Consider the following 26,861-nt stretch of genomic DNA (forward strand, 5'->3'; position numbering starts at 1 on the left):
TCAAATATATAATGAAAAGGTATTTTAGTTTTTTATTACAAAAACGCAATATCGTCAGAAAAAAGTTATTTCACAAGAATTGTTTAGAAATAAGTTAAGAAAAAACTATTTAAAGAAAAAAAGTTTTAAATTTTTCAAGAAAAATGTATGCCATTTTACATGATTAATGTCAAATATATTGTGGAAAAAAGTCATTTTTTTAAGAAAGTAAGTTGCAATATTGTGAGAATTTTTAAATTTTTTTTTTAGAAAAACGCAATATCGTCAGAAAAAAGTTATTTCACAAGAATTGTTTAGAAGTAATTTAAGAAAAAAATATTTAAAGAGAAAAGTTTGATGATTAAAAAAAAAAGTATGCCATTTTACATGATTAATGTCAAATATATTGTGGAAAAAAGTAATTTTTAAAGAAAGTAATTTGCAATATTGTGAGAAAAAGTTTTCATACAAGATTTTTAAAGAATATTCTGAGAAAATGTTTTAATTTTAAACACCAAAATTATGTATTTAAAAAAAAAATTAAAGTCAAATATATAATGAAAAGGTATTTTAGTTTTTTTGATTAGAAAAACGCAATATCGTGAGAAAAAAGTTATTTCACAAGAATTGTTTGGAAATAAGTTAAGAAAAAACTATTTAAAGAAAAAAGTTTTACATTTTTCAAGAAAAACGTATGCCATTTTACATGATTAATGTCAAATATATTGAGGAAAAAATTCATTTTTTTAAGAAAGTAAGATGCAATATTGTGAGAATTTTTTTTTTTTGTAGAAAAACCTAATATCGTTAGAAAAAAGTTATTTCACAAGAATTGTTTAGAAGTTATTTAAGAAAAAAATATTTAAAGAAAAAAGTTTGATATTTAAAAAAAAAAGTATGCCATTGTACATGATTAATGTCAAATATATTGTGGAAAAAAGTTATTTTTTTAAGAAAGTAAGTTGCAATATTGTGAGGAAAAGTTTCTATTCAAGATTTTTCTGAGAAAATGTTTTAATTTTAACACCCCAAATTATGTATTTTTTAAAGATTAAAGTCAAATATATACTGAAAAGTTTTTTTGTTTTTTTTTTAAACGCAAAATTGTCAGAAAAAAGTTATTTCACAAGAATTGTTTAGAAATAATCTAAGAAAAATATGTTAAATTTTAAAGAAAAATGTATGGCATTTTACATGATTAATGTCAAATATATTGTGGAAAAAAGTCATTTTTACAATATTGTGCGAATTTTTTTATTTTTTATTTATTTATTTTTTAGAAAAACGCAATATTGTTAGAAAAAAGTTATTTCACAAGAATTGTTTAGAAGTAATCTAAGAAACAAATATTTAAAGAAAAAAGTTTGATATTTAAAAAAAAAAGTATGCCATTTTACATGATTAATGTCAAATATATTGTGGAAAAAAGTACTTTTTTAAGAAAGTAAGTTGCAATATTGTGAGAAAAAGTTTTCATACAAGATTTTTTAAGAATATTCTGAGAAAATGTTTTAATTTTAAAAGCCAAAATTATGTATTTTTTTAAGATTAAAGTCAAATATACTGTATAATGAAAAGGTATTTTAGTTTTTTTAATTAGAAAAACGCATTATCGTGAGAAAAAAGTTCTTTCACAAGAATTGTTTAGAAATAAGTTAAGAAAAAAATATTTAAATATTTTTTTTTTTACATTTTTCAAGAAAAATGCATGCCAACTTACATGATTAACGTCAAATATATTGTGGAAAAAAGTAATTTTTTTAAGAAAGTACGTTGCAATATTGTGAGAATTTTTAATTTTTTTTTTTTTTAGAAAAACACAATATCGTTAGAAAAAAGTTATTTCACAAGAATTGTTTAGAAGTAATTTAAGAAAAAAATATTTAAAGAAAAAAGTTTGATGATTAAAAAAAAAAAGTATGCCATTTTACATGATTAATGTCAAATATATTGTGGAAAAAGTCATTTTTTTAGGAAAGTAAGTTGCAATAGTGTGAGAAAAAAGTTTTCATACAAGATTTTTTAAGAATATTCTGAGAAAATGTTTTAATTTAAAAAAACAAAATTATGTATTTTTTTAAGATTAAAGTCAAATATATAATGAAAAGGTATTTTAGTTTTTTATTACAAAAACGCAATATCGTGAGAAAAAAGTTATTTCACAAGAATTGTTTAGAAATAAGTTAAGAAAAAACTATTTAAAGAAAAAAAGTTTTAAATTTTTCAAGAAAAATGTATGCCATTTTACATGATTAATGTCAAATATATTGTGGAAAAAAGTCATTTTTTTAAGAAAGTAAGTTGCAATATTGTGAGAATTTTAAAAATTTTTTTTTAGAAAAACGCAATATCGTCAGAAAAAAGTTATTTCACAAGAATTGTTTAGAAGTAATTTAAGAAAAAAATATTTAAAGAGAAAAGTTTGATGATTAAAAAAAAAAGTATGCCATTTTACATGATTAATGTCAAATATATTGTGGAAAAAAGTAATTTTTAAAGAAAGTAATTTGCAATATTGTGAGAAAAAGTTTTCATACAAGATTTTTAAAGAATATTCTGAGAAAATGTTTTAATTTTAAACACCAAAATTATGTATTTAAAAAAAAAATTAAAGTCAAATATATAATGAAAAGGTATTTTAGTTTTTTTGATTAGAAAAACGCAATATCGTGAGAAAAAAGTTATTTCACAAGAATTGTTTGGAAATAAGTTAAGAAAAAACTATTTAAAGAAAAAAGTTTTACATTTTTCAAGAAAAACGTATGCCATTTTACATGATTAATGTCAAATATATTGAGGAAAAAATTCATTTTTTTAAGAAAGTAAGATGCAATATTGTGAGAATTTTTTTTTTTTGTAGAAAAACCTAATATCGTTAGAAAAAAGTTATTTCACAAGAATTGTTTAGAAGTTATTTAAGAAAAAAATATTTAAAGAAAAAAGTTTGATATTTAAAAAAAAAAGTATGCCATTGTACATGATTAACGTCAAATATATTGTGGAAAAAAGTTATTTTTTTAAGAAAGTACGTTGCAATATTGTGAGAATTTTTAATTTTTTTTTTTTTAGAAAAACACAATATCGTTAGAAAAAAGTTATTTCACAAGAATTGTTTAGAAGTAATTTAAGAAAAAAATATTTAAAGAAAAAAGTTTGATGATTAAAAAAAAAAAGTATGCCATTTTACATGATTAATGTCAAATATATTGTGGAAAAAGTCATTTTTTTAGGAAAGTAAGTTGCAATAGTGTGAGAAAAAAGTTTTCATACAAGATTTTTTAAGAATATTCTGAGAAAATGTTTTAATTTTAAAAAACAAAATTATGTATTTTTTTAAGATTAAAGTCAAATATATAATGAAAAGGTATTTTAGTTTTTTATTACAAAAACGCAATATCGTGAGAAAAAAGTTATTTCACAAGAATTGTTTAGAAATAAGTTAAGAAAAAACTATTTAAAGAAAAAAAGTTTTAAATTTTTCAAGAAAAATGTATGCCATTTTACATGATTAATGTCAAATATATTGTGGAAAAAAGTCATTTTTTTAAGAAAGTAAGTTGCAATATTGTGAGAATTTTTAAATTTTTTTTTTAGAAAAACGCAATATCGTCAGAAAAAAGTTATTTCACAAGAATTGTTTAGAAGTAATTTAAGAAAAAAATATTTAAAGAGAAAAGTTTGATGATTAAAAAAAAAAGTATGCCATTTTACATGATTAATGTCAAATATATTGTGGAAAAAAGTAATTTTTAAAGAAAGTAATTTGCAATATTGTGAGAAAAAGTTTTCATACAAGATTTTTAAAGAATATTCTGAGAAAATGTTTTAATTTTAAACACCAAAATTATGTATTTAAAAAAAAAATTAAAGTCAAATATATAATGAAAAGGTATTTTAGTTTTTTTTATTAGAAAAACGCAATATCGTGAGAAAAAAGTTATTTCACAAGAATTGTTTGGAAATAAGTTAAGAAAAAACTATTTAAAGAAAAAAGTTTTACATTTTTCAAGAAAAATGTATGCCATTTTACATGATTAATGTCAAATATATTGAGGAAAAAATTCATTTTTTTAAGAAAGTAAGATGCAATATTGTGAGAATTTTTTTTTTTTGTAGAAAAACCTAATATCGTTAGAAAAAAGTTATTTCACAAGAATTGTTTAGAAGTTATTTAAGAAAAAAATATTTAAAGAAAAAAGTTTGATATTTAAAAAAAAAAGTATGCCATTGTACATGATTAATGTCAAATATATTGTGGAAAAAAGTTATTTTTTTAAGAAAGTAAGTTGCAATATTGTGAGGAAAAGTTTCTATTCAAGATTTTTCTGAGAAAATGTTTTAATTTTAACACCCCAAATTATGTATTTTTTAAAGATTAAAGTCAAATATATACTGAAAAGTTTTTTTGTTTTTTTTTTAAACGCAAAATTGTCAGAAAAAAGTTATTTCACAAGAATTGTTTAGAAATAATCTAAGAAAAATATGTTAAATTTTAAAGAAAAATGTATGGCATTTTACATGATTAATGTCAAATATATTGTGGAAAAAAGTCATTTTTACAATATTGTGCGAATTTTTTTATTTTTTATTTATTTATTTTTTAGAAAAACGCAATATTGTTAGAAAAAAGTTATTTCACAAGAATTGTTTAGAAGTAATCTAAGAAACAAATATTTGAAGAAAAAAGTTTGATATTTAAAAAAAAAAGTATGCCATTTTACATGATTAATGTCAAATATATTGTGGAAAAAAGTACTTTTTTAAGAAAGTAAGTTGCAATATTGTGAGAAAAAGTTTTCATACAAGATTTTTTAAGAATATTCTGAGAAAATGTTTTAATTTTAAAAGCCAAAATTATGTATTTTTTTAAGATTAAAGTCAAATATACTGTATAATGAAAAGGTATTTTAGTTTTTTTAATTAGAAAAACGCATTATCGTGAGAAAAAAGTTCTTTCACAAGAATTGTTTAGAAATAAGTTAAGAAAAAAATATTTAAATATTTTTTTTTTTACATTTTTCAAGAAAAATGCATGCCAACTTACATGATTAACGTCAAATATATTGTGGAAAAAAGTAATTTTTTTAAGAAAGTACGTTGCAATATTGTGAGAATTTTTAATTTTTTTTTTTTTAGAAAAACACAATATCGTTAGAAAAAAGTTATTTCACAAGAATTGTTTAGAAGTAATTTAAGAAAAAAATATTTAAAGAAAAAAGTTTGATGATTAAAAAAAAAAAGTATGCCATTTTACATGATTAATGTCAAATATATTGTGGAAAAAGTCATTTTTTTAGGAAAGTAAGTTGCAATAGTGTGAGAAAAAAGTTTTCATACAAGATTTTTTAAGAATATTCTGAGAAAATGTTTTAATTTTAAAAAACAAAATTATGTATTTTTTTAAGATTAAAGTCAAATATATAATGAAAAGGTATTTTAGTTTTTTATTACAAAAACGCAATATCGTGAGAAAAAAGTTATTTCACAAGAATTGTTTAGAAATAAGTTAAGAAAAAACTATTTAAAGAAAAAAAGTTTTAAATTTTTCAAGAAAAATGTATGCCATTTTACATGATTAATGTCAAATATATTGTGGAAAAAAGTCATTTTTTTAAGAAAGTAAGTTGCAATATTGTGAGAATTTTTAAATTTTTTTTTTAGAAAAACGCAATATCGTCAGAAAAAAGTTATTTCACAAGAATTGTTTAGAAGTAATTTAAGAAAAAAATATTTAAAGAGAAAAGTTTGATGATTAAAAAAAAAAGTATGCCATTTTACATGATTAATGTCAAATATATTGTGGAAAAAAGTAATTTTTAAAGAAAGTAATTTGCAATATTGTGAGAAAAAGTTTTCATACAAGATTTTTAAAGAATATTCTGAGAAAATGTTTTAATTTTAAACACCAAAATTATGTATTTAAAAAAAAAATTAAAGTCAAATATATAATGAAAAGGTATTTTAGTTTTTTTGATTAGAAAAACGCAATATCGTGAGAAAAAAGTTATTTCACAAGAATTGTTTGGAAATAAGTTAAGAAAAAACTATTTAAAGAAAAAAGTTTTACATTTTTCAAGAAAAACGTATGCCATTTTACATGATTAATGTCAAATATATTGAGGAAAAAATTCATTTTTTTAAGAAAGTAAGATGCAATATTGTGAGAATTTTTTTTTTTTGTAGAAAAACCTAATATCGTTAGAAAAAAGTTATTTCACAAGAATTGTTTAGAAGTTATTTAAGAAAAAAATATTTAAAGAAAAAAGTTTGATATTTAAAAAAAAAAGTATGCCATTGTACATGATTAACGTCAAATATATTGTGGAAAAAAGTTATTTTTTTAAGAAAGTACGTTGCAATATTGTGAGAATTTTTAATTTTTTTTTTTTTAGAAAAACACAATATCGTTAGAAAAAAGTTATTTCACAAGAATTGTTTAGAAGTAATTTAAGAAAAAAATATTTAAAGAAAAAAGTTAGATGATTAAAAAAAAAAAGTATGCCATTTTACATGATTAATGTCAAATATATTGTGGAAAAAGTCATTTTTTTAGGAAAGTAAGTTGCAATAGTGTGAGAAAAAAGTTTTCATACAAGATTTTTTAAGAATATTCTGAGAAAATGTTTTAATTTTAAAAAACAAAATTATGTATTTTTTTAAGATTAAAGTCAAATATATAATGAAAAGGTATTTTAGTTTTTTATTACAAAAACGCAATATCGTCAGAAAAAAGTTATTTCACAAGAATTGTTTAGAAATAAGTTAAGAAAAAACTATTTAAAGAAAAAAAGTTTTAAATTTTTCAAGAAAAATGTATGCCATTTTACATGATTAATGTCAAATATATTGTGGAAAAAAGTCATTTTTTTAAGAAAGTAAGTTGCAATATTGTGAGAATTTTTAAATTTTTTTTTTAGAAAAACGCAATATCGTCAGAAAAAAGTTATTTCACAAGAATTGTTTAGAAGTAATTTAAGAAAAAAATATTTAAAGAGAAAAGTTTGATGATTAAAAAAAAAAGTATGCCATTTTACATGATTAATGTCAAATATATTGTGGAAAAAAGTAATTTTTAAAGAAAGTAATTTGCAATATTGTGAGAAAAAGTTTTCATACAAGATTTTTAAAGAATATTCTGAGAAAATGTTTTAATTTTAAACACCAAAATTATGTATTTAAAAAAAAAATTAAAGTCAAATATATAATGAAAAGGTATTTTAGTTTTTTTGATTAGAAAAACGCAATATCGTGAGAAAAAAGTTATTTCACAAGAATTGTTTGGAAATAAGTTAAGAAAAAACTATTTAAAGAAAAAAGTTTTACATTTTTCAAGAAAAACGTATGCCATTTTACATGATTAATGTCAAATATATTGAGGAAAAAATTCATTTTTTTAAGAAAGTAAGATGCAATATTGTGAGAATTTTTTTTTTTTGTAGAAAAACCTAATATCGTTAGAAAAAAGTTATTTCACAAGAATTGTTTAGAAGTTATTTAAGAAAAAAATATTTAAAGAAAAAAGTTTGATATTTAAAAAAAAAAGTATGCCATTGTACATGATTAATGTCAAATATATTGTGGAAAAAAGTTATTTTTTTAAGAAAGTAAGTTGCAATATTGTGAGGAAAAGTTTCTATTCAAGATTTTTCTGAGAAAATGTTTTAATTTTAACACCCCAAATTATGTATTTTTTAAAGATTAAAGTCAAATATATACTGAAAAGTTTTTTTGTTTTTTTTTTAAACGCAAAATTGTCAGAAAAAAGTTATTTCACAAGAATTGTTTAGAAATAATCTAAGAAAAATATGTTAAATTTTAAAGAAAAATGTATGGCATTTTACATGATTAATGTCAAATATATTGTGGAAAAAAGTCATTTTTACAATATTGTGCGAATTTTTTTATTTTTTATTTATTTATTTTTTAGAAAAACGCAATATTGTTAGAAAAAAGTTATTTCACAAGAATTGTTTAGAAGTAATCTAAGAAACAAATATTTAAAGAAAAAAGTTTGATATTTAAAAAAAAAAGTATGCCATTTTACATGATTAATGTCAAATATATTGTGGAAAAAAGTACTTTTTTAAGAAAGTAAGTTGCAATATTGTGAGAAAAAGTTTTCATACAAGATTTTTTAAGAATATTCTGAGAAAATGTTTTAATTTTAAAAGCCAAAATTATGTATTTTTTTAAGATTAAAGTCAAATATACTGTATAATGAAAAGGTATTTTAGTTTTTTTAATTAGAAAAACGCATTATCGTGAGAAAAAAGTTCTTTCACAAGAATTGTTTAGAAATAAGTTAAGAAAAAAATATTTAAATATTTTTTTTTTTACATTTTTCAAGAAAAATGCATGCCAACTTACATGATTAACGTCAAATATATTGTGGAAAAAAGTAATTTTTTTAAGAAAGTACGTTGCAATATTGTGAGAATTTTTAATTTTTTTTTTTTTTAGAAAAACACAATATCGTTAGAAAAAAGTTATTTCACAAGAATTGTTTAGAAGTAATTTAAGAAAAAAATATTTAAAGAAAAAAGTTTGATGATTAAAAAAAAAAAGTATGCCATTTTACATGATTAATGTCAAATATATTGTGGAAAAAGTCATTTTTTTAGGAAAGTAAGTTGCAATAGTGTGAGAAAAAAGTTTTCATACAAGATTTTTTAAGAATATTCTGAGAAAATGTTTTAATTTAAAAAAACAAAATTATGTATTTTTTTAAGATTAAAGTCAAATATATAATGAAAAGGTATTTTAGTTTTTTATTACAAAAACGCAATATCGTGAGAAAAAAGTTATTTCACAAGAATTGTTTAGAAATAAGTTAAGAAAAAACTATTTAAAGAAAAAAAGTTTTAAATTTTTCAAGAAAAATGTATGCCATTTTACATGATTAATGTCAAATATATTGTGGAAAAAAGTCATTTTTTTAAGAAAGTAAGTTGCAATATTGTGAGAATTTTAAAAATTTTTTTTTAGAAAAACGCAATATCGTCAGAAAAAAGTTATTTCACAAGAATTGTTTAGAAGTAATTTAAGAAAAAAATATTTAAAGAGAAAAGTTTGATGATTAAAAAAAAAAGTATGCCATTTTACATGATTAATGTCAAATATATTGTGGAAAAAAGTAATTTTTAAAGAAAGTAATTTGCAATATTGTGAGAAAAAGTTTTCATACAAGATTTTTAAAGAATATTCTGAGAAAATGTTTTAATTTTAAACACCAAAATTATGTATTTAAAAAAAAAATTAAAGTCAAATATATAATGAAAAGGTATTTTAGTTTTTTTGATTAGAAAAACGCAATATCGTGAGAAAAAAGTTATTTCACAAGAATTGTTTGGAAATAAGTTAAGAAAAAACTATTTAAAGAAAAAAGTTTTACATTTTTCAAGAAAAACGTATGCCATTTTACATGATTAATGTCAAATATATTGAGGAAAAAATTCATTTTTTTAAGAAAGTAAGATGCAATATTGTGAGAATTTTTTTTTTTTGTAGAAAAACCTAATATCGTTAGAAAAAAGTTATTTCACAAGAATTGTTTAGAAGTTATTTAAGAAAAAAATATTTAAAGAAAAAAGTTTGATATTTAAAAAAAAAAGTATGCCATTGTACATGATTAATGTCAAATATATTGTGGAAAAAAGTTATTTTTTTAAGAAAGTAAGTTGCAATATTGTGAGGAAAAGTTTCTATTCAAGATTTTTCTGAGAAAATGTTTTAATTTTAACACCCCAAATTATGTATTTTTTAAAGATTAAAGTCAAATATATACTGAAAAGTTTTTTTGTTTTTTTTTTAAACGCAAAATTGTCAGAAAAAAGTTATTTCACAAGAATTGTTTAGAAATAATCTAAGAAAAATATGTTAAATTTTAAAGAAAAATGTATGGCATTTTACATGATTAATGTCAAATATATTGTGGAAAAAAGTCATTTTTACAATATTGTGCGAATTTTTTTATTTTTTATTTATTTATTTTTTAGAAAAACGCAATATTGTTAGAAAAAAGTTATTTCACAAGAATTGTTTAGAAGTAATCTAAGAAACAAATATTTAAAGAAAAAAGTTTGATATTTAAAAAAAAAAGTATGCCATTTTACATGATTAATGTCAAATATATTGTGGAAAAAAGTACTTTTTTAAGAAAGTAAGTTGCAATATTGTGAGAAAAAGTTTTCATACAAGATTTTTTAAGAATATTCTGAGAAAATGTTTTAATTTTAAAAGCCAAAATTATGTATTTTTTTAAGATTAAAGTCAAATATACTGTATAATGAAAAGGTATTTTAGTTTTTTTAATTAGAAAAACGCAATATCGTGAGAAAAAAGTTCTTTCACAAGAATTGTTTAGAAATAAGTTAAGAAAAAAATATTTAAATATTTTTTTTTTTACATTTTTCAAGAAAAATGCATGCCAACTTACATGATTAACGTCAAATATATCGTGGAAAAAAGTTATTTTTTTAAGAAAGTACGTTGCAATATTGTGAGAATTTTTAATTTTTTTTTTTTTAGAAAAACACAATATCGTTAGAAAAAAGTTATTTCACAAGAATTGTTTAGAAGTAATTTAAGAAAAAAATATTTAAAGAAAAAAGTTTGATGATTAAAAAAAAAAAGTATGCCATTTTACATGATTAATGTCAAATATATTGTGGAAAAAGTCATTTTTTTAGGAAAGTAAGTTGCAATAGTGTGAGAAAAAAGTTTTCATACAAGATTTTTTAAGAATATTCTGAGAAAATGTTTTAATTTTAAAAAACAAAATTATGTATTTTTTTAAGATTAAAGTCAAATATATAATGAAAAGGTATTTTAGTTTTTTATTACAAAAACGCAATATCGTGAGAAAAAAGTTATTTCACAAGAATTGTTTAGAAATAAGTTAAGAAAAAACTATTTAAAGAAAAAAAGTTTTAAATTTTTCAAGAAAAATGTATGCCATTTTACATGATTAATGTCAAATATATTGTGGAAAAAAGTCATTTTTTTAAGAAAGTAAGTTGCAATATTGTGAGAATTTTTAAATTTTTTTTTTAGAAAAACGCAATATCGTCAGAAAAAAGTTATTTCACAAGAATTGTTTAGAAGTAATTTAAGAAAAAAATATTTAAAGAGAAAAGTTTGATGATTAAAAAAAAAAGTATGCCATTTTACATGATTAATGTCAAATATATTGTGGAAAAAAGTAATTTTTAAAGAAAGTAATTTGCAATATTGTGAGAAAAAGTTTTCATACAAGATTTTTAAAGAATATTCTGAGAAAATGTTTTAATTTTAAACACCAAAATTATGTATTTAAAAAAAAAATTAAAGTCAAATATATAATGAAAAGGTATTTTAGTTTTTTTGATTAGAAAAACGCAATATCGTGAGAAAAAAGTTATTTCACAAGAATTGTTTGGAAATAAGTTAAGAAAAAACTATTTAAAGAAAAAAGTTTTACATTTTTCAAGAAAAACGTATGCCATTTTACATGATTAATGTCAAATATATTGAGGAAAAAATTCATTTTTTTAAGAAAGTAAGATGCAATATTGTGAGAATTTTTGTTTTTTGTAGAAAAACCTAATATCGTTAGAAAAAAGTTATTTCACAAGAATTGTTTAGAAGTTATTTAAGAAAAAAATATTTAAAGAAAAAAGTTTGATATTTAAAAAAAAAAGTATGCCATTGTACATGATTAATGTCAAATATATTGTGGAAAAAAGTTATTTTTTTAAGAAAGTAAGTTGCAATATTGTGAGGAAAAGTTTCTATTCAAGATTTTTCTGAGAAAATGTTTTAATTTTAACACCCCAAATTATGTATTTTTTAAAGATTAAAGTCAAATATATACTGAAAAGTTTTTTTGTTTTTTTTTTAAACGCAAAATTGTCAGAAAAAAGTTATTTCACAAGAATTGTTTAGAAATAATCTAAGAAAAATATGTTAAATTTTAAAGAAAAATGTATGGCATTTTACATGATTAATGTCAAATATATTGTGGAAAAAAGTCATTTTTACAATATTGTGCGAATTTTTTTATTTTTTATTTATTTATTTTTTAGAAAAACGCAATATTGTTAGAAAAAAGTTATTTCACAAGAATTGTTTAGAAGTAATCTAAGAAACAAATATTTAAAGAAAAAAGTTTGATATTTAAAAAAAAAAGTATGCCATTTTACATGATTAATGTCAAATATATTGTGGAAAAAAGTACTTTTTTAAGAAAGTAAGTTGCAATATTGTGAGAAAAAGTTTTCATACAAGATTTTTTAAGAATATTCTGAGAAAATGTTTTAATTTTAAAAGCCAAAATTATGTATTTTTTTAAGATTAAAGTCAAATATACTGTATAATGAAAAGGTATTTTAGTTTTTTTAATTAGAAAAACGCAATATCGTGAGAAAAAAGTTCTTTCACAAGAATTGTTTAGAAATAAGTTAAGAAAAAAATATTTAAATATTTTTTTTTTTACATTTTTCAAGAAAAATGCATGCCAACTTACATGATTAACGTCAAATATATTGTGGAAAAAAGTAATTTTTTTAAGAAAGTACGTTGCAATATTGTGAGAATTTTTAATTTTTTTTTTTTTAGAAAAACACAATATCGTTAGAAAAAAGTTATTTCACAAGAATTGTTTAGAAGTAATTTAAGAAAAAAATATTTAAAGAAAAAAGTTTGATGATTAAAAAAAAAAAGTATGCCATTTTACATGATTAATGTCAAATATATTGTGGAAAAAGTCATTTTTTTAGGAAAGTAAGTTGCAATAGTGTGAGAAAAAAGTTTTCATACAAGATTTTTTAAGAATATTCTGAGAAAATGTTTTAATTTTAAAAAACAAAATTATGTATTTTTTTAAGATTAAAGTCAAATATATAATGAAAAGGTATTTTAGTTTTTTATTACAAAAACGCAATATCGTGAGAAAAAAGTTATTTCACAAGAATTGTTTAGAAATAAGTTAAGAAAAAACTATTTAAAGAAAAAAAGTTTTAAATTTTTCAAGAAAAATGTATGCCATTTTACATGATTAATGTCAAATATATTGTGGAAAAAAGTCATTTTTTTAAGAAAGTAAGTTGCAATATTGTGAGAATTTTTAAATTTTTTTTTTAGAAAAACGCAATATCGTCAGAAAAAAGTTATTTCACAAGAATTGTTTAGAAGTAATTTAAGAAAAAAATATTTAAAGAAGAAAGTTTGATGATTAAAAAAAAAGTATGCCATTTTACATGATTAATGTCAAATATATTGTGGAAAAAAGTCATATTTTTAAGAAAGTAAGTTGCAATATTGTGAGAATTTCTTTTTTTTGTTGTTGTAGAAAAACGCGATATCGTTAGAAAAGTTATTTCACAAGAATTGTTTAGAAGTAATTTAAGAAAAAAATATTTAAAGAAAAAAGTTTGATAACTAAAAAAAAAAGTATGCCATTTTACATGATTAATGTCGAATATATTGTGGAAAAAAGTACTTTTTTAAGAAAGTAAGTTGCAATATTGTCAGAAAAAAGTTTTCATACAAGATTTTTTAAGAATATTCTGAGAAAATGTTTAATTTTAAACACCAAAATCATGTATTTTTTTTAAGATTAAAGTCAAATATATAATGAAAAGGTATTTTAGTTTTTTTAATTAGAAAAACGCAATATCGTGAGAAAAAAGTTATTTCATAAGAATTGTTTGGAAATAAGTTAAGAAAAAACTATTTAAAGAAAAAAGTTTAACATTTTTCAAGAAAAACGTATGCCATTTTACATGATTAATGTCAAATATATTGTGGAAAAAAGTCATTTTTTTAAGAAAGTAAGTTGCAATATTGTGTGGAAAAGTTTTCATACAAGATTTTTTAAGAATATTCTGAGAAAATGTTTTAATTTTGAACACCAAAATTATGTATTTAAATTTTTTTTAAAGTCAAATATATAATGAAAATGTATTTTAGTTTTTTTTTTATTAGAAAAAGGCAATATCGTGAGAAAAAAGTTATTTCACAAGAATTGTTTGGAAAAAAGTTAAGAAAAAACTTTAAAGAAAAAAGTTTTAAAATTTTTCAAGAAAAATGTATGCCATTTTACATGATTAATGTCAAATATATTGTGGAAAAAGTCATTTTTTTAAGAAAGTAAGATGCAATATTGTGAGAATTTTTTTTTTTTTGTAGAAAAACGCAATATCGTTAGAAAAAAGTTATTTCACAAGAATTGTTTAGAAGTTATTTAAGAAAAAAATATTTAAAGAAAAAAGTTTGATATTTAAAAAAAAAAAGTATGCCATTTTACATGATTAATGTCAAATATATTGTGGAAAAAAGTCCTTTTTTTAAGAAAGTAAGTTGCAATATTGTGTGGAAAAGTTTCCATTCAAGATTTTTCTGAGAAAATGTAATTTTAACACCCAAAATTATGTATTTTTTAAAGATTAAAGTCAAATATATACTGAAAAGTTGTTTGTTTTTTTTAAACGCAAAATTGTCAGAAAAAAGTTATTTCACAAGAATTGTTTAGAAATAATCTAAGAAAAATATATAACATTTTAAAGAAAAATGTATGGCATTTTACATGATTAATGTCAAATATATTGTGGAAAAAAGTCATTTTTAAAAGAAAGTAAGTTGAGATATTGTGACAATTTTATATTTTTTTTTAGAAAAACGCAATATTGTTAAAAAAAAGTTATTTCACAAGAATTGTTTGGAAGTAATTTAAGAAAAAAATATTTAAAGAAAAAAGTTTTATAACTAAAACAAAGTATGCCATTTTACATGATTAATGTCGAATATATTGTGGAAAAAAGTACTTTTTTAAGAAAGTAAGTTGCAATAATGTGAGAAAAAAGTTTTCATACAAGATTTTTAAAGAATATTCTGAGAAAATGTTTTAATTTTAAACACCAAAATTATGTATTTTTTTAAGATTAAAGTCAAATATATAATGAAAAGGTATTTTAATTTTTTAATTAGAAAAACGCAATATCGTGAGAAAAAAGTTATTTCACAAGAATTGTTTAGAAATAAGTTAAGAAAAAAATATTTAAAGAAAAAAAGTTTTACATTTTTCAAGAAAAACGTATGCCATTTTACATGATTAATGTCAAATATATTGTGGAAAAAGTCATTTTTTTAAGAAAGTAAGATGCAATATTGTGAGAATTTTTTTTTTGTAGAAAAACGCAATATCGTTAGAAAAAAGTTATTTCACAAGAATTGTTTAGAAGTAATTTAAGAAAAAAATATTTAAAGAAAAAAGTTTGATATTTAAAAAAAAAAGTATGCCATTGTACATGATTAATGTCAAATATATTGTGGAAAAAAGTTATTTTTTTAAGAAAGTAAGTTGCAATATTGTGAGGAAAAGTTTCCATTCAAGATTTTTCTGAGAAAATGTTTTAATTTTAACACCCAAAATTATGTATTTTTTAAAGATTAAAGTCAAATATATACTGAAAAGTTTTTTGTTTTTTTTGTTAAACGCAAAATTGTCAGAAAAAAGTTATTTCACAAGAATTGTTTAGAAATAATCTAAGAAAAATATATTACATTTTAAAGAAAAATGTATGGCATTTTACATGATTAATGTCAAATATATTGTGGAAAAAAGTCATTTTTTAAGAAAGTATATAAATATTTTATTTTTTAAGAACATTCTGAGAAAATGTTTTAATTTTAAAAGCCAAAATTATGTATTTTTTAAAGATTAAAGTCAAATATATAATGAAAATGTATTTTAGTTTTTTTATTAGAAAAACGCAATATCGTGAGAAAAAAGTTATTTCACAAGAATTGTTTAGAAATAAGTTAAGAAAAAAATATTTAAAGAAAAAAAGTTAGAATTTTTTCAAGAAAAATAAATGCCATTTTACATGATTAATGTCAAATATATTGTGGAAAAAAGTAATTTTTTTAAGAAAGTAAGTTGCAATATTATGAGAATTTTTTTAATTTTTTTTTTAGAAAAATGCAATATCGTTAGAAAAAAGTTATTTCACAAGAATTGTTTGGAAGTAATTTAAGAAAAAAATATTTAAAGAAAAAAGTTTTAAATTTTTCAAGAACAAAGTATGCCATTTTACATGATTAATGTCAAATATATTGTGGAAAAAAAGTAATTTTTTAAGAAAGTAATTTGCAATATTGTGAGAAAAAGTTTTCATACTAGATTTTTTTAAGAATATTCCGAGAAAATGTTTTAATTTTAAACACCAAAATTATGTATTTTTAAAAACAATTAAAGTCAAATATATAATGAAAAGGTATTTTAGTTTTTTTTAATTAGAAAAACGCAATATCGTGAGAAAAAAGTTTCAAGAAAAACGTATGCCATTTTACATGATTAACGTCAAATATATTGTGGAAAAAAGTCACTTTTTTAAGAAAATAAGTTGCGATATTGTGTGGAAAAGTTTTCATTCAAGATTTTTTAATCCATCCAGGAGGTGTTTTTTAGGACTAAAAAGGACTCGGCGATGAACGATTTTCGATGAACGGACTGGACATTGGCCGAGAGTTGGTGGGCGGCCGAGGGTTGCTTTGTTGGGTCTGCTCCTGTCTCTGACCATGCCCCCCCCCCACCCCGGCAGACGATGGCGTGGAACACCGCAGACGCCACCACAGTGTATATGATTTTTTTTGGGTGTTGTTTTGACTTTTGTAGCTGTATGTAGAAATGTCTGGTTGCATTTAATGTATTTAATGTCCTTTGATGTTTCCCTTTTACACACATGCTTTTGTGATGCTATGGTGATGAGTTTTTTTCCCCCTTGGCCTCAGTCTGGACCCCCTCTCCAGGGGCCCAACTGTTTCTCACCTTTTTTGTAAGGGGCGCCGGAAGTTGGCAGACCCGTCAGCGATCCTGTTCCATACCTGCCAACTACTCCGGTTTCCCCGTAATTAGTACGGTTTTCATCAACCTATTCCGGGTTAGGGTTGCAGTGATAAAAAATACGGTTTTTCATTAATTAAATTCTTTTTTTTTTTTTTAAGTTTTATTCACGAAATCGCGTAACAACAATGACAATCGACACTGCTTCCCGTAACTTCCTATCGAGCCATTCCGAATGCCATGCGCGAGGCTATTTATAGCACCGCTGCCAAGCACGAGGCACCAGTTGCCATTGTTTCCAAACGAGCGAACGATCATGGAATCAGCCGGAGAAGAATCGCAAACGAGTCTTAAACCGAAAAGAAAACTGCAGTCATTCCGTGAAGAATATTCAAAAGCCTATCCGGGAATAATTATCCGTTCCAAAAAGGGTGAAAACTACGCGAATTGCACCTTGTGCAGACAAGATTTTTCGATCGGACACGGAGGAATTAGCGATGTAAAAGACCACGTTGGGACAAAAAAACACAAGTCTAATGCCGTTGCTAAATTTGGATTGTAGCCACAAAAAGGTAATGACACCAATGTTATCTATTGGAATTGTTTAGTACTGTTATACTGTTAAAAGTGTTTATACTATTTATGCTTTCAAGTCCAAGTTGAAGAAATCTTGTTAAATGTTGACAGCATAACTACCAAAATACAGAAGTATGTCCTTAATATTTTTGCAGTGCTATTTCTGTTGAAAAGTTAAAAATGATTACATTAGAGATGTGATGTGCCACTTTTCAAGTGTCTGATGGCTTCAATTAATTTTCATTCATTTTTCATATTCTTTTGAAAGGCTTACAAAAAAACGACATTTGAATTGTAATTCCATGCTATTGACAGGACTATTAATTTTAATGAAGTTAGCTTACCATGTTTACAGTATGATAATTGTGATAGAAATGTGAATTTTAGGCACAGAATATTTTTTACAATTGAACAAGGCAGTAGATTATACAAGCTTGGACAGAAAGTTAATAATGACACCAATTTTTTTTATTTTTATGGAATTGTTTAGTACTGTTTTACCATTTGTTTACTGTAAAAAGTGTTTATACTTTCAATTAACAAATTGAAGTCTTGCGAAAGGTTGACAGGATAACTGGCATTAACTGTCAAAATAATTTCAAACTATTGAAGTTAGCTTACAGAATAAACATGTCAATCAACCCATATGATTTTTGCTGTAATATTTTTGTTTTGAAAAGTCACTGTGACTGATAGAAAAGTGATGGTTTTAGCAACATTTTAACCTGTCTGAATGCAATCAATCATTTTGTGTCGCCCCTGAACCCCCCACCACGACTTTGTCCTGGACCTACCGGCAGGGCCGGCCCGTGGCATAGGCCATATAGGAAAATGCTAAGGGCGCCGTCCATCAGGGGGCGCCACGCCAGTGCCACAAATGTTGGAGAAAAAAAAAGAAAAAAAAGTTGATACTATTATTTCTAAATACAAAAAATAATCCCACGTTAATTCAAATGCAAAGTAAAGCCTATTTAATAGAAATATTATTTGTTACAACATTACGCCCCCCGCACGGTGCGCCCCCTCCCTTCCCGTATCATGACTCTTTTTGGACGTCACCACATCAAAAAATCAACACAAGATGTCAAAACGGCCAAAACTGTCAGGTCCCCAGGGAAGAAAAAAAGAGAAAATAAGAGGAGGAGAAACGAGAAAAAGACAGAGGTAGCAGGTAGGTAACGTTAGCCTACATGAAATTATTTGTCTGTTACAGAATGTGATAGTAACCTGGCTTTTTAGCATTAAGCTAATGTTACATGATTCGGCAATTGCTAATCAATAAATAGCTAGTTCTGTTCTAACGTCGGGTTAATATTGTGGAGGGGGCTAAATTGTTATGGAAAATAATAATGTAACGTTAGGTCATTACAGTACTCCCACCTTACATTCCTCAGGGACATTTGTATTAGATCTTTTTTTTTGTTTACATTGTTATTGCCTTCTGGTTAGCTAATGTTTGCCCTGCAGGTAATAGTCACTTTTCCACCCTTTTATATATTAGGTATAGTTGTAAGTAAAAAAAAAATGGTCAAAGACAAAGCTATTCGGTTTCTTGTGAGTATATACACTTCACTGCCGATGTGGGGGGGGCGCCACCTAAAATCTTGCCTAGGGCGCCAGATTGGTTAGGGCCCTGGACCCTGGCTACTAGGTTTTTCTGATTTCAAAAGTTGGCAGGTATGCTGTTCTGTCTCCCTGTAATGTTTGTCTGCTCTTGAATGGGATTGTGCTGAACATCTTAATGTCCCCTCGGGGATTAATAAAGAATTTCTGATTCTAAAATTTTCAGATGTCCGGAAGTCAACCCGTGCAGTCATTTTTTTTTTTTTTTTTGTCTGGTCAGTTCCCGACTCCTCACCTGGCGGTACTTGTCCGCGAAGTTCTTGAGGCCCCGCGCCAGCCCGGGTTTGCGGACTAATCTCCACTCCCGGAGGAGGACGTTGACCTCGGCGGAAAAACATTCCAGGGTAGTGACGGGGCAGCACTGCAGGCAGAGGAAGAAGCGCTGTGAAGGGGGAACAAAAGACGTGGAAAGTACTGAGGTTGTACCTGGTAGTCTCTCCAGGTGGGCGTGTACAACATGCAGCCTTCACACTTAGGAGGAGGAAAGGTAAACAAAGGTTAACAAACGCCGGTCCTGTGCGTGGTATTTACAGCGTTCCGGTCATCGTCTCCTCCTACCGAAGTGAAGTTTTCCTTCCTGAGGTACTCCACGTCCTGGACGAGGTCGGGACTCACGAAGCGGCCGGGGGCTTCCATCAGACAGGCCAGGCACAGAACCATCCCCATGAGCGCTGACCTGGGTCTCAGCATGGCGCCATCATCTCCTTCCTGCCCGCATCCCAGTGAAGAGCCACCGACCCGAGAGGCGCATGCCAAAGGGATCCTGGAAAACCTTCCTGCCGTCTCCTCCGGCGCTTCAGTCGCACATGGCCGCTGCCTGTCGAGGTTGTGAATGGCCAACGTGGCCCCCGCCCGCATTCCCGCTCTCCTCGCACTTCTTTTCCCAGCGAGGCTCTCCTCTTCCTCCCTGTGGCCGCACCTCTTTCCCGCACAGCGTTTGTCTTCTCCCCCGCCCAAAGACGAGCTCTAGTAGAGCCAGAACATCCCTGCTGGTCAAGACCCAGGCGCGAGTCTTACGTCATGACTGCCAGTGTGGGCTCCCGTTCCTTTGTGGACTATTTTGGTGCTTCTGAGTTCTCCGCAGAACAAAGCAGAATTATAGTCTTCCAACTACAACTGCTTTGATCAAATAAGGTCTGAGTCAGCAGATTTGTTGCGTGGAACACCTCAGGGTTCTGTTCTGGGTCCGGTCTGGTTCCGAGTGGAAAAACAAGTTTCCTCCGCGTCATTAGAAATGTCTAATTTATGGCACCAAAAGACTTGCGGCTATGGAGGAAGCCAGTCACGTGACGTAGAGGAGGAACCACAGATCCCTTCCACATCAACAACAATGCTAATCCAGCAGCGTGGTGGCTATTTTTGTGTTATGTATATTTCTCCACTCCTGCATGTATTATTAAGTCAAATTAGCTCAGGCCTACATTTTAATGTTGCTCATTGTGGTGGTGCTTGATGAATACTTTGGCCTACTGCGCTACTGTACTTTAATTTAGCTCATTATGGTTGTGGCAGCCATTTTTGTGTCATTTATATTTCTCTAATCCTGCATATATTATTAAGTTAAATTAATCAAAATATTTAATATATATATATTTATAATATATGTTTTATATAAATACTTATATATTTGTCGAAAGATGGCTTGGGTCTACTGCGCTACTGCATTTTAATGTTGCTCAATGCGGTGGTGTTTGATGAATGCTTGGGTCTACTGCGCTACTGTACTTTAATTTTACTCATTATGGTTGAGGCAGCCATTTTTGTGTCATTTATATTTCTCTAATCCTGCATATATTATTAAGTTAAATTAATAAAATATTTAATATATACTGTATATTTATTATATATATTTCATATATATAAACATATTTTTGTCGAAAGATGGCTTGGGCCTACTGCGCTACCGCATTTTAATTTTGGTCATTGCGGTGGCGCTTGATGAATGCTTGGACCTACTGCGCTACTGCATTTTAATGCTAGTCATTGTGGTGGTGCTTGATGAATGCTTGGGTCTACTGCGCTACTGCACATTAATTTTGCTCATTATGGTTGTGGCAGACATTTTTGTGTCATTTATATTTCTCTAGTCCTGCATGTATTATTAAGTTAAATTAATCAAATATTTAATATACATTTAGAATATATATTTTATATATATAAACATATATTTGTCGAAAGATGGCTTGGGCCTACTGCGCTACCCGCATTTTAATTTTGCTCATTATGGTTGTGGCAGCCATTTTTGTGTCATTTATATTTCTTTAGTCCTGCATATATTATTAAATTAAATTAATCAAATATTTCATATATATTTATAATATATATTTCATATATATAAACATATATTTGTCGAAAGATGGCTTGGGTCTACTGCGCTACTGCATTTTAATTTTGCTCATTATGGTTGTGGCAGCCATTTTTGTGTCATTTATATTTCTCTAATCCTGCATATATTATTAAGTTAAATTAATAAAATATTTAATATATACTGTATATTTATTATATATATTTCATATATATAAACATATATTTGTCGAAATATGGCTTGGGCCTACTGCGCTACTGCATTTTAATGCTAGTCATTGTGGTGGTGCTTGATGAATGCTTGGGTCTACTGCGCTACTGTACTTTAATTTTGCTCATTATGGTTGTGGCAGCCATTTTTGTGTCATTTATATTTCTCTAATCCTGCATATATTATTAAGTTAAATTAATCATATATTTAATATATATATTTATAATGTATATTTTATATATATACTCATATATTTGTCGAAAGATGGCTTGGGTCTACTGCGCTACTGTACTTTAATTTAGCTCATTATGGTTGTGGCAGCCATTTTTGTGTCATTTATATTTCTCAAGTCCTGCATATATTATTAAATTAAATTAATCAAATATTTAATATATATTTATAATATATATTTCATATATATAAACATACATTTGTCGAAAGATGGCTTGGGCCTACTGCGCTACTGCATTTAATTTTGCTCATTATGGTTGTGGCAGCCATTTTTGTGTCATTTATATTTCTCTAGTCCTGCATATATTATTAAGTTAAATTAATCAAATATTTAATATATATGTTTATAATATATATTTTATATAAATACTCATATATTTGTCGAAAGATGGCTTGGGTCTACTGCGCTACCGCATTTTAATGTTGCTCAATGCGGTGGTGTTTGATGAATGCTTGGACCTACTGCGCTACCGCATTTTAATGCTAGTCATTGTGGTGGTGCTTGATGAATGCTTGGGTCTACTGCGCTACTGTACTTTAATTTTGCTCATTATGGTTGTGGCAGCCATTTTTGTGTCATTTATATTTCTCTAGTCCTGCATATATTATTAAGTTAAATTAATCAAATATTTAATTTATATATTTATAATATATATTTTATATATATAAACATATATTTGTCGAAAGATGGCTTGGGCCTACTGCGCTACTGTACCTTAATTTTGCTCATTATGGTTGTGGCAGCCATTTTTGTGTCATTTATATTTCTCTAGTCCTGCATATATTATTAAATTAAATTAATCAAATATTTCATATATATTTAGAATATATATTTCATATACATAAACATATATTTGTCGAAAGATGGCTTGGGCCTACTGCGCTACCGCATTTTAATGTTGCTCATTATGGTTGTGGCAGCCATTTTTGTGTCATTTATATTTCTCTAATCCTGCATATATTATTAAGTTAAATTAATAAAATATTTAATATATACTGTATATTTATTATATATATTTCATATATATAAACATATTTTTGTCGAAAGATGGCTTGGGCCTACTGCGCTACCGCATTTTAATTTTGGTCATTGCGGTGGCGCTTGATGAATGCTTGGGCCTACTGTGTTACTTACTGCATTTTAATGCTAGTCATTGTGGTGGTGCTTGATGAATGCTTGGGTCTACTGCGCTACTGTACTTTAATTTTGCTCATTATGGTTGTGGCAGCCATTTTTGTGTCATTTATATTTCTCTAGTCCTGCATATATTATTAAGTTAAATTAATCATATATTTAATATATATATTTATAATATATATTTCATATATTTAAACATATATTTGTCGAAAGATGGCTTGGGCCTACTGCGCTACCGCATTTTAATTTTGGTCATGTGGCAGCCATTTTTGTGTCATTTATATTTCTCTAGTCCTGCATATATTATTAAGTTAAATTAATCAAATATTTCATATATATGTTTATAATATATATTTTATATAAATACTCATATATTTGTCGAAAGATGGCTTGGGTCTACTGCGCTACTGCATTTTAACGTTGGTCATGGCGGTGGTGCTTGATGAATGCTTGGGCCTACTGCGCTACTGTACTTTAATTTTGCTCATTATGGTTGTGGCAGCCATTTTTGTGTCATTTATATTTCTCTAGTCCTGCATATATTATTAAGTTAAATTAATCAAATATTTAATATATATGTTTATAATATATATTTTATATAAATACTCATATATTTGTCGAAAGATGGCTTGGGCCTACTGCGCTACCGCATTTTAATGTTGCTCAATGCGGTGGTGTTTGATGAATGCTTGGACCTACTGCGCTACTGCATTTTAATGTTGCTCAATGCGGTGGTGCTTGATGAATGCTTGGGTCTACTGCGCTACTGCACATTAATTTTGCTCATTATGGTTGTGGCAGCCATTTTTGTGTCATTTATATTTCTCTAGTCCTGCATATATTATTAAGTTAAATTAATCAAATATTTAATATATATATTTGTAATATATATTTCATATATATAAACATATATTTGTCGAAAGATGGCTTGGGCCTACTGCGCTACCGCATTTTAATGTTGCTCATTGCGGTGGCGCTTGATGAATGCTTGGGCCTACTGTGTTACTTACTGCATTTTAATGCTAGTCATTGTGGTGGTGCTTGATGAATGCTTGGGTCTACTGCGCTACTGCATTTTAATGTTGCTCATTGTGGTGGTGCTTGATGAATGCTTGGGTCTACTGCGCTACTGCACATTAATTTTGCTCATTATGGTTGTGGCAGCCATTTTTGTGTCATTTATATTTCTCTAGTCCTGCATATATTATTAAGTTAAATTAATCAAATATTTAATATATATATTTGTAATATATATTTCATATATATAAACATATATTTGTCGAAAGATGGCTTGGGCCTACTGCGCTACCCGCATTTTAATTTTGCTCATTATGGTTGTGGCAGCCATTTTTGTGTCATTTATATTTCTCTAGTCCTGCATATATTATTAAGTTAAATTAATAAAATATTTAATATATATATTTATAATATATATTTTATATAAATACTCATATATTTGTCAAAAGATGGCTTGGGTCTACTGCGCTACCGCATTTTAATGTTGCTCAATGCGGTGGTGTTTGATGAATGCTTGGGCCTACTGCGCTACTGTACTTTAATTTTGCTCATTATGGTTGTGGCAGCCATTTTTGTGTCATTTATATTTCTCTAGTCCTGCATATATTATTAAGGTAAATTAATCAAATATTTAATATATATATTTATAATATATATTTCATATACATAAACATATATTTGTCGAAAGATGGCTTGGGCCTACTGCGCTACCGCATTTTAATGCTAGTCATTGTGGTGGTGCTTGATGAATGCTTGGGTCTACTGCGCTACTGCATTAATTTTGCTCATTATGGTTGTGGCAGCCATTTTTGTGTCATTTATATTTCTCTAGTCCTGCATATATTATTAAGTTAAATTAATCAAATATTTAATATATATATATTTATAATATATGTTTTATATAAATACTTATATATTTGTCGAAAGATGGCTTGGGTCTACTGCGCTACCGCATTTTAATGTTGCTCATTGTGGTGGTGCTTGATGAATGCTCGGGCCTACTGTGCTACTGTACTTTAATTTTGCTCATTATGGTTGTGGCAGCCATTTTTGTGTCATTTATATTTCTCTAGTCCTGCATATATTGTTAAGTTAAATTAATCAAATATTTAATATATATATTTATAATATATATTTCATATATATATAAACATATATTTGTCGAAAGATGGCTTGGGCCTACTGCGCTACCGCATTTTATTGCTAGTCATTGTGGTGGTGCTTGATGAATACTTGGGTCTACTGCGCTACTGCACATTAATTTAGCTTTTTATGGTTGTGGCAGCCATTTTTGTGTCATTTATATTTCTCTAGTCCTGCATGTATTATTAAGTTAAATTAATCAAATATTTAATATATATATTTATAATATATATTTCATATGTATAAACATATATTTGTCGAAAGATGGCTTGGGCCTACTGCGCTACCGCATCTTAACGTTGCTCGTTGCGATGGTGCTTGATGAATGCTTGGGCCTACTGTGCTACTGCACATTAATTTTGCTCATTATGGTTGTGGCAGCCATTTTTGTGTCATTTATATTTCTCTAGTCCTGCATATATTATTAAGTTAAATTAATCATATATTTAATATATATATTTATAATATATATTTCATATATATAAACATATATTTGTCGAAAGATGGCTTGGGCCTACTGCGCTACCGCATTTTATTGTTGCTCAATGCGGTGGTGTTTGATGAATGCTTGGACCTACTGCGCTACTGCATTTTAATGTTGGTCATTGTGGTGGTGCTTGATGAATGCTTGGGTCTACTGCGCTACTGTACTTTAATTTTGCTCATTATGGTTGTGGCAGCCATTTTTGTGTCATTTATATTTCTCTAGTCCTGCATATATTATTAAGTTAAATTAATCATATATTTAATATATATATTTATAATGTATATTTTATATATATACTCATATATTTGTCGAAAGATGGCTTGGGTCTACTGCGCTACTGTACTTTAATTTAGCTCATTATGGTTGTGGCAGCCATTTTTGTGTCATTTATATTTCTCAAGTCCTGCATATATTATTAAATTAAATTAATCAAATATTTAATATATATTTATAATATATATTTCATATATATAAACATACATTTGTCGAAAGATGGCTTGGGCCTACTGCGCTACCGCATTTTAATTTTGCTCATTATGGTTGTGGCAGCCATTTTTGTGTCATTTATATTTCTCTAGTCCTGCATATATTATTAAGTTAAATTAATAAAATATTTAATATATACATTTATAATATATATTTTATATAAATACTCATATATTTGTCAAAAGATGGCTTGGGCCTACTGCGCTACTGCATTTTAATGCTAGTCATTGTGGTGGTGCTTGATGAATGCTTGGGTCTACTGCGCTACTGTACTTTAATTTTGCTCATTATGGTTGTGGCAGCCATTTTTGTGTCATTTATATTTCTCTAGTCCTGCATATATTATTAAGTTAAATTAATCATATATTTAATACATACAATACATTTATAATATATATACTCATATATTTGTCGAAAGATGGCTTGGGCCTACTACGCTACTGCATTTTAATGCTAGCCATTGTGGTGGTGCTTGATGAATGCTTGGGTCTACTGCGCTACTGCACATTAATTTTGCTCATTATGGTTGTGGCAGCCATTTTTGTGTCATTTATATTTCTCTAGTCCTGCATATATTATTAAGTTAAATTAATCAAATATTTAATATATATATTTAGAATATATATTTTATATAAATACTCATATATTTGTCAAAAGATGGCTTGGGCCTACTGCGCTACCGCATTTTATTGCTAGTCATTGTGGTGGTGCTTGATGAATACTTGGGCCTACTGTGCTACTGCACATTAATTTTGCTCATTATGGTTGTGGCAGCCATTTTTGTGTCATTTATATTTCTCTAGTCCTGCATGTATTATTAAGTTAAATTAATCAAATATTTAAT

At 26.0% G+C, this 26,861-nt stretch overlaps 1 protein-coding gene across 1 annotated transcript in view; it reads right to left on the reverse strand.

Annotated features, from left to right (window-relative positions):
* Positions 1 to 19,676, reverse strand: part of il15l (interleukin 15, like) — a 47,494-nt gene extending 27,818 nt beyond the window's left edge. The window contains exons 1-3 of the mRNA XM_061971976.1: positions 19,559 to 19,676; positions 19,427 to 19,471; positions 19,236 to 19,361 (exon numbers count right to left, since the gene is read on the reverse strand). Of these exons, the coding sequence (XP_061827960.1) occupies positions 19,236 to 19,361; positions 19,427 to 19,471; positions 19,559 to 19,666 (279 nt within the window). The 5' untranslated portion in view covers positions 19,667 to 19,676. The remainder of the gene's footprint in view (positions 1 to 19,235; positions 19,362 to 19,426; positions 19,472 to 19,558) is intronic.
* Between the last annotated feature and the right edge of the window lie 7,185 nt (positions 19,677 to 26,861).

This window comes from Nerophis lumbriciformis, linkage group LG17 (assembly GCF_033978685.3).
Source record: "Nerophis lumbriciformis linkage group LG17, RoL_Nlum_v2.1, whole genome shotgun sequence".
NCBI classification, from domain to species: domain Eukaryota; kingdom Metazoa; phylum Chordata; class Actinopteri; order Syngnathiformes; family Syngnathidae; genus Nerophis; species Nerophis lumbriciformis.